The sequence below is a fragment of the Priapulus caudatus genome, unplaced genomic scaffold (genome assembly GCF_000485595.1).
Source record: "Priapulus caudatus unplaced genomic scaffold, Priapulus_caudatus-5.0.1 Scaffold1232, whole genome shotgun sequence".
Lineage (NCBI taxonomy): Eukaryota > Metazoa > Priapulida > Priapulimorpha > Priapulimorphida > Priapulidae > Priapulus > Priapulus caudatus.
This window is the reverse complement of record NW_014578293.1, coordinates 28,250-37,356: the sequence shown is the minus strand read 5'-3', so window position 1 is coordinate 37,356 and position 9,107 is coordinate 28,250. Positions and strand designations below refer to the sequence as shown.

Below are 9,107 nucleotides of genomic sequence, written 5' to 3'. Positions count from 1 at the left end.
GGCTGTTGCTTCTGCCTGTTGTTGCTGCTGTCTTGGCTTGCTACACTACTGCCTGTTTTGCTTGTCTGCGTGCTGCTGCTACTGTGTTGCTGCTGCGTGTTACTGTTGTTTCCTGTTTGCTGCCCTGCTGATGCTGTGTTGTGTTGCTGCTGCTGCTGTTGCTGTTGGCTGCTTGCCTGTAATAATGATTATGATGCTGGCTACTGTTGCTCGCTGTACGCTCGGTGTACTTGCCCTGCTGCTGCCAGCTTCATGTTGCTGATGTAGTGCTGCTGCTGCTTCTGTTGCTGATGTTGCTGTGCTACTCTACATTGTACAATGCTGGTCTGCTGCTGCTGCTGTTTCTGCTGCCTGCCTGCGCTGCTGTGCTGCTGACTGCATGATGCTATGTGGTTAATAGTATGTTAGTTTGCACAGATATGGTTACTGTTGCCGCTCGCTTTGACGCCGCAGCACGATGTTTGGCAGCGGCAGAACTTCAGCAGTGGGAAACATCGAATGTTGAGTAACATCGGGATGTTCCGACAACTAGATCCAAACTGCTAAAGTTCGCTTGCTGAAACATAACTCTATGTCATTCAAATCGCTGCTACATTTCAAATTTCTCTCTTCTCTTCTCTCTCTCCTCTCTATCTCTCTCTCTCTCTCCTCTCTCCTCTCTCCCTCTCTCTCTCTCTCTCTCCTCCCTCCTCTCTTCCTCTCTCTCCCTCTCTCTCGTATATACTATATAATAGATATATAACATATAATCCGTCACTGTCATGTCAAGACAGGGTTCGCTTTATGTTTCATATAATAATAGTTCGCCTAATTTCTTTCTTGCTCCATATATTGCAATAGATATTATTATAGAAAAGCAATCTTGCTTCAATTCCTCATGGAGACTATAATGAACGGACCACGTATCCGATTAATATAGAGCTGATATGAATTATAGTCCGGAATTAAAGTGTGTTTCAGAGATGCATAACACTACGTCGCCATATTTTCGATAACTGTCAGTAGGTTTGTACATTCATATTCTCTCCCCCTCACACACACACACACACAACGCGTACGTGCACGCGCGCACGCACCCCATGTACGCACGCTCTGCGCATTACCACACCCACACAGCACACTAATACGTGCACGCGCACACCTACACACACATGTGCGCGGCACGCACACACGCACGCATAGTACGCACGCACGCGCGACACGCTAAACGCCATCCAACACTTCAACGTGCCACACAAACACCACCACGCACGCGCGCCACGCACACGACGCCGCACACGCTGCACACACACACACACACACACACACACAAACACACCACGTGTTGGCACAAACACACCACACACACACACACACACACACACATCACACACACTCAGCACTCACACAATACACACACGCACACACACAGGACATGACACACAACTCTCATTAGCCCGCCACCGGACTCACGATCATACAGTATCTATGGTGTGCATGATGTGATGATGGTCCCCTGAAATCACGCACCCAGCCTAGCCTCGGTTATATTAATGTTACCGCGTAATAATTCATTCGAGTAAATTTCTTTCGCCATCATATATTTGATTACATTCTTATGCCGATGCATACTATTCAACGTGTTTACCCGCGAATATAATTCAAGTTACGATAGCTTTATTGATAAACATCAAACGAAATTCTGTCTGAGACAGTATAGGTATATTCATAAGACATAGAAGTTATAGGTAATATTCATAATTAATAGAACGACGATTTCTTCTCGTATAAATGTGGATGCGAATTTCACCGCATGCTACGTTTTGAACTGATTAATATTTTTCAGTATATATCCGCTATATTGCTGTAGCTTAATGTATCTATCCACCCATCTATATATCATCTAGATATACTATATATATATATCATCATCATCATCATCATCATCATCATCATCATCATCATCATCATCATCATCATCATCATCATCATCATCATTATTATTATCATCGTTCTTTATCCTCTCTCCTTCTCTGTCTCTCTATCTCGCGCCCGCTCGCTTCTCACTCTCCCCCTCCTCCCTATTCCCAACCCTCTGTCCTAATATCTTGGACTGCGTGTTAGTGTTCATGTGAACGCGGGAAAACGCCTGTACACATATGAGATTCGACCGTCACGCAGAAATTCTAGCCAGACTCGCAGCATAAGCCACCGGCAGTAAAATCTACGCAGTTGTCAACGCTGCTGCTACTAACTACACCAGACACATACCACGATCATATTAAGCTCAAGCTCCCGTCTATATGAAACCCACGCCACGCGCGTAATTTACTCGCTTCCCGCCGCGACTCTTTGCACGGATCGCGCACAAAACGCTATGACGTCACGCCGTTTACTCTGAACAACCGCTTTTCCCCGGAAAAGGATTACGACGCAGCAAGGCAAGCGTTCTGCATTAACACGAGCGTTTATGTGACGCGGCCTTTCCCTCGAAACGATTTTCGAATATGAGATTTATATCACGTACTTAAGTATATCTACATGGAGCTTAACTGTGGCTGCTGTGCGTTAAAACGTGTATAACAATACATAAATGTTGCGAATGGTTTAAGAAAAAGTCGTCAATTTACGAATAGCAAGTGTACGCACCGACTACATATTGCGCCACCTGGCTGTGCCGTGTGACATAATCGTATTACTGTGACTTGCTACAGTGTGCGGGGTGTAGATTCTTCCCGCTGTTCTACTCGCGGGTTGTCGCATCAAGCTGAGCGCTTGGCTGTTTTGCAGATCTGTGTAAGATGTACTCCGCGTGCGGACCAACCCAACGTTCACATCCGAGCCGTACCGACTCACGGGAAGATTACAAGCTTCTGAAGGTCACCTCCAAGTCCGCCGTTCTATATCGACCCGGAAGTGACGCCGAGGTCATTACTGCCGCGCTAAAGCACATCCGCAAAGTTACAAGAACACGAGCCGCGGACGCCGCGTCACCAGATCAGTATCGCTTCGCTGGGAGACCGGCCTGTGTGAGCGCTAGTGTCCTGCTGTAAATGTCGAGCGCGGCCTACGCAGCAGCGTTTGCTGCGCGCGCAAAATCACATCACTGACATGTATTAATCTCATACTGATTTAGGGCCAATACATATCAAGTAACTGTAACTCGGTATTGTGCCCGGACTTTTACCCGCTTCTATAGTAACGTTCCTCTTAAGGTGCTTCTACGAGATCCTATTGACATTGTACTATATTATTATAATATAATATTATAATAATAATATACTATATATAATAATATACCTATATGCATCTCACTACCACGATGAAAATAGAAAGTATGAATCATTATTGTAGATCGGCGCGCTAAAGAAGAGTCGTTGGATACTTGCCTACATGGTTAATCACACGATTTCAACTCTTAACGCCTCTGTAATTGACCACCGTGTGGGGCTATATAGATCTGTCGTAATTAGCATCAGCAGATTCGCACTATGTCGCCCTTGGGGTGATTATCAATGCCTGAATTCGCCTAACAACCACAATCATCTGAGAACATGAGAGCTTTAATCGCAAAACGTCAAACCAATTATAGTCATAGAGGAATGTTATGCCTACAAGCTTAATATATAGAGGAAATTAAGTTACTACTATAATATAGGTAGTAATTAGTAATATAATTAGTAATTAGTAATTACTCCCGCTTTCTCACTTTTCTTTTTACGCTCACATTCTCCATTCTCTCTCTGCCATAGCTCTTCTCTCTCTCTCTCTCTCTCTCTCTCTCTCTCTCTCTCTCTCTCTCTCTCTCTCTCTCTTTTCTCTCTCTCGCTAGCTCGCGTCCTCGCTCGCTCATTCTCTTCTCTCTTATTTTTGCTTTCTTTCGAGCTCTCTCTCGGGCTTTGCTTTCTTTCTTTCTCGATCTCTCTCTCTCTTGTTTTCTTTCGTTCACTCTCCCCTTTTCTTTCCTCCTCTTTCGCGCGCTCCCCTCTTGGTTTTCCCGCTCTCGCCACCTCTGCCTCTCTCTCTCTCTCTCTCTCTCTCTCTCTCTTCTCTCTCTCTCCTCTCTCTCTCTCTCTCTCTCTCTCTCTCGATCGTGCGCGTACTCTCTCACACACAATCTACGCAATTTTCTTTTTAATTGCGCTGCTTTTAGCTTTCACTGCCGTCTCGCACAGGCATGTCACGATCACGTCACATTGACGTTTACCTGCGGTCACCAGACTGTGTCATTACTGCTACTTACCTACTTTACTCGTGCTATACCTCGCAATGAGTTTACGTATCTATTTACTGCCAGAATTCGCTGCCCTGTGTCCGTGCTTGCGTGGTAATACGCAAGGTTGTCATAAATTTTTGTTTAAAATGAAGAAATTTGTATTCGTAGCAATTACTACGAATTTGAGAATTTTGTTCAGTTGCAGTATGACTAGGAACTGGGTTACTCTCGCTCTTTCTTTTTTTTTCCTCTTTCGCGCTCTCTCTCTCTCTCTCTCTCTCTCTCTCGCTCTCTCTCTCGCTCGCTCGCTCGCTCGCTCGCTTATTCTTCTTCTCTCTTATTTTTGCTTTCTTTTCGAGCTCTCTCCTCGGGCTTTTGCTTTCTTTCTTTCTCTCTCTCTCTCTCGTTTTCTTTCTCTCACTCTCCCCTTCTCTTTCGCGCGCTCCCCTCTTGGTTTTCCCGCTCTGGCCGCCTCTGCCTCTCTCTCTCTCTCTCTCTCTCTCTCTCTCTCTCTCTCTCTCTCGATTGTGCGCGTACTCTCTCACACACAATCTACGCAATTTTCTTTTAATTGCGCTGCTTTTAGCTTTTACTGCCGTCTCGCACAGGCATGTCACGATCACGTCACATTGACGTGTCCGGAGACTCGCGAGTTAATCCATTCCCACGCTCATCGCGTCTCTCTAAACCAATTACAACCGGAAAGCTTGAGGCCTGATAGCTCTTGTATGCAATATTACCACTGTCGCTAGTCTCGTATTCCTAGGTTGGGGTTCCTTCCTCTAATCTTCTAGTCGGCGCTCATAGCTTGAGGTAATTAATGGCTTGCGTGTATACGCGGTCATTTATCTTGGTAGTTGAGATGATATTGGGGAAACCTCGCCGTTAGATGTTATCGAGTGCATGAGAAATGCGCGCCATGCATGTTGAAAAGCATCGAGCAAGTGGTTAGGGCTAAGGTAGGCCTAGTTGTTGCTGGCTAGGCATTCAGTAGGATTACGATTCAGGTTGAAATTCCAGATAGTATTATATTTAGCGTTATAGTGTCATCCTCATTATTATCCAATACAAAACGCGCAACCTTTGGTGTTTCGTGCGCAGGCGCAGTAGGACAGGTGGTGCCCTCTATATTGTATTATTATTGTCCGTACTACTGCTCACCTCACGTTGTTCGCCATGTTTTGTGCGCAGGCGCAGTCCGACGGGTGACGGCCTAATTCAGCTATCGACGAGATACGGGCGCGACCTGGTGCGCGAGATCCGCTCGCTCGTATACCAGAATGCACTGCACCGTCGCATCCAGTGGTTCCAGGACGCAAAGGTCGGCAACTTGCTACGTCATCGCGAAGGCATGCCGGGTAATTATACCACGATGTGATAGCGTTCTGATAAAGCTCTGTGCAATAGCATTATACAGATGAGTTGGTGCCGCGTCCTTGAGGGTTTATGTTGAATCCACCAGATGGCGCACCCGTTATCGGCTTCCGGTTAACTGACTATGGATAGACGATGTTTGGCTGCATTTCGTATACCATACAATAGGTAAAAAGATTATGAGGGTGTTTACCTGCAGTGACCAGACTGTGTCATTACTGCTACTTACCTACTTTACTCGTGCTATACCTTGCAATGAGTTTACGTATCTATTTACTGCCAGAATTCGCTGCCCTGTGTCCGTGCTTGCGTGGTAATACGCAACGTTGTCATAAATTTTTGTTTGAAATGAAGAAATTTGTATTCGTAGCAATTACTACGAATTTGAGAATTTTGTTCAGTTGCAGTATGACTAGGAACTGGGTTATTCTCGCTCTTTCTTTCTTTTTCTCTGTCGCTCTCTCTCTCTCTCTCTTTCTTTCTCTCTCGTAGGCGTGCCCGCGCGCGCTCTTTCTCTCTTTCTATATCTATGTAGCTATCTTCCTTCCCCCTCTCTATCTCGGGCGTGTGTGCGCACGCTCTCACTATGTATCTAACCATCTATTTCCCCCTCTCTCTATCTATCTCTCTCGTCCCCGTCCATTCGATCGCCCTACATCTGTCTCTCGGAATTCCGCATGCATTCTCTGACCCAGCTGTCCCCTTTCGATCCCACCCCGTGCACTTATACGCACGTGCAATGCAAATCGCAGCATAGCAGCCGGACTGCTCTCGCTCTTTGAGAGAATCCAATTTCCACCGGCTAAGTTAATCACGCCTACCCAAGTGCCACCCGCGCCACGCGTGCGCCCCCTAGCGGCCGTCACCGCACTCACTCCTCGGCGCTGTCCTGTCAACTCGTTCGGACAGCGATCGCAGCATATGTTTGAGCGCAGCGGAAAACACTGTCGCGGCGGGAGCTCACCGCGTTTTTCTATTTTGACTGGCGTGGGATTAACCGTCGTTCGTTGTTTGTAAAACGAACTCCGTAAATATCGGGTGCGCATATAAGAAGGATGAGAACGACCTCCAACAAGCGTGAGGACCTCAGAGGCGTCTCTCACTTTAACAGCGACACACCCGTATTGCGACCGTCACGATGGCCTCCTACAAGGCTTGCCTTCGTCGTCGGGGCTACTCCGACTCCAATGGCATTTTTTCGCCAAGGGATATACTAATTCACGCATGCAGCAAACTCGCAAGGTATGCAGCACTAGTAGCATCATGGCACTAATAGCCGACCATCATCGCCGAGCTCATGTCCCGAGTAACTATCATTACACATGTCTCTTCTAACCTCGCCTGGTCCCTCATTCTGACGGATCGTCGTACAGCAGCGCACGAGCTCGGCCCGAGACGACGGTAAAGTCCCCCCCCGCGATCACGAAACCCTTTGGAATCAATGACCACCGCCCACGTAATCATTGCGAACCTCACCGTAAATCACTAAACCCTCCTCCGTGAATCATTACTGGATACACATGACCCGAGATTTCCAAATTGGGCGATAATCACGCTCAACCGTATCCTATCTAAACACCCCCGGATGATCAAGTTACTGAACCTGCCCCGCTTGATCATACGAAGTTGCGCCCTGATCCCCCGTGATCATTGAATCCACCCGTGATCATTGACCCTCCCCCGTGATCATGACGCCCCGGGGCGGTCCGTACCTTTAAACCCCCCGTGATCAACTGAGACAACGCCCCTAGCGCCCCTTAAGCCCCATGATAAATGTGAACCCTCCCGTAGATCATTGAACCACCCCGTGATCATTGAACCACCGGCCGTGAAACAATTGCGAAACCCCCCCACCGTAATTCACCGATCCGTAATCCATTGACAGCCTCGGCCCGCCCCGTGATCACTGGACCCGCTGCCCCCCAATCGTGAATCTATTGAACCCCCACTGATCATTGAAACGCTCCCCCCGTTAATCATTGAACGCCCGCAGGACCGACGCGCCCCGTAATCACTGATCCCCAAGTGATCATTTGAAACCCCGCCGATGAATCATCTGAACCCCCCGTCGACTCATCTGACCGCCCTCCCCCCAGGTGATCCCTGACTACGGACGTCACACCACAGGGCTCTCGGAGCGCGCCGTGAATCACGGATCACTCTCGCCCCATCGTGCACATTAGGATATGCCCACTCCCGTATTCATCTGCACCCCAATGAATGCATATGAAAACCCCCCCGTATACTAATACCCCCGACGGCCCCGTGAGTCACTGACACGTCCATCATAATTGAAAACCCCCGCAGTGAGTCCATTGAATACCACCCCCGTGGATCACTGAACTCCACCCGTGATCAATTTGAACCCACCCCGGTGACTCATTGAAACGCACCCCGTGATCAACTGACCCCACCGACTCACGCGTGATCGACTGAACCCTCCCGTGATTCATTGGTAATCCTATCCGTGTCTCATGTGTTCATTTGCGAACCACTTCCGTGATCAACTGAACCACCCGTGATCACGCAACCTGCCCGTGATCAGTGAACACGCGTCGGCCCCCGGTGAGTCATTGGAGACCACCCGCGTTATCAGTGGGAGACGGCGGCGCGGGCCGCAGGCCCCCCCGGGTGCTCACTGAAAAGCGCCCTGCCCCGGGTGAATCATTGTGAGGCCCCCCATGATCAATTGAATATGCGCGCGCCCCTCGATCACTAAACACCGAGCCCATGCAGCGCGAGCGACCGCAACGCAGATAATTGGAATCCCACGCCCGGTGATGACTGACACCCCCCGACAATTGATCAGTGACCCCCTCGTAATCACTTGAGCCCCCGCGTGATCATTGAACCCCCTTCGTGATGACTGGCACCCCCCGTGATCATTGAACCCCCCGTGATCACTGAACCCCCGTGATCATTGAACCCCCCGTGATCACTGAACCCCCGCACGTGATGCAACTGAATCCCCATGATAATGACCCGGCCCCCTGCTACTCGATTGTAGCTCACTGCAGGCATGCCTTCCCGAGACACCCAACTCAAGAGCGTTGCCTAACCGGCGGCAAGGTGCTCGTTCAAGAACTGCAAACGAGATTCCGTGCAGACGGCGGGGCTCGGAAGTAACCGGATAGCCGCTGCAGCAGGCGCCCAGGTGCTGCCACCGCTCGCCAGCCAGCAGCTCGATATTTACTTGACTTGGAAGGAGAACAGGAAGGAGTCTATGGTGAAACGGTGAGCATCCGAGAGAGGCGGGAGGATACACCATAGAGGGATGGGACGGGGGAGAACGGTCGACGGTGGACTAAGGGTAAGAGAAACAGAGAGAGAGAGAGAGAGGAGAGAGAGAGAGCGAGCAGAAGAAGAGAGAAGAGAAAGAGGAGAGACGGGAGAGAGAGGAAAAGAGAGACCAAGCCGAGAGAGAGAGAGAGAGAACGAGAGAGAGGCGAGATGAGAGGAGAGAGAGAAGAGAGAGATGAGAGAAAGAGGAGAGAGACGAGGACCGGGACAGAGAGAGAGAGAGAGCAGAGCAGAGAGA

At 49.0% G+C, this 9,107-nt stretch overlaps 2 protein-coding genes across 2 annotated transcripts in view; both read left to right on the top strand.

The window, feature by feature from the left end:
- LOC106815904 overlaps positions 1-5,573 on the top strand; it is a 51,557-nt gene extending 45,984 nt beyond the window's left edge. Inside the window, exon 5 of the mRNA XM_014820431.1 lies at positions 5,387-5,573. Coding sequence (XP_014675917.1) covers positions 5,387-5,573 — 187 coding nt within the window. The remainder of the gene's footprint in view (positions 1-5,386) is intronic.
- Positions 5,574-8,581: 3,008 nt separating this feature from the next.
- Positions 8,582-9,107, top strand: part of LOC106815905 — a 16,396-nt gene continuing 15,870 nt past the window's right edge. The window contains exon 1 of the mRNA XM_014820432.1: positions 8,582-8,803. Within this exon, the coding sequence (XP_014675918.1) occupies positions 8,793-8,803 (11 nt within the window). The 5' untranslated portion in view covers positions 8,582-8,792. The remainder of the gene's footprint in view (positions 8,804-9,107) is intronic.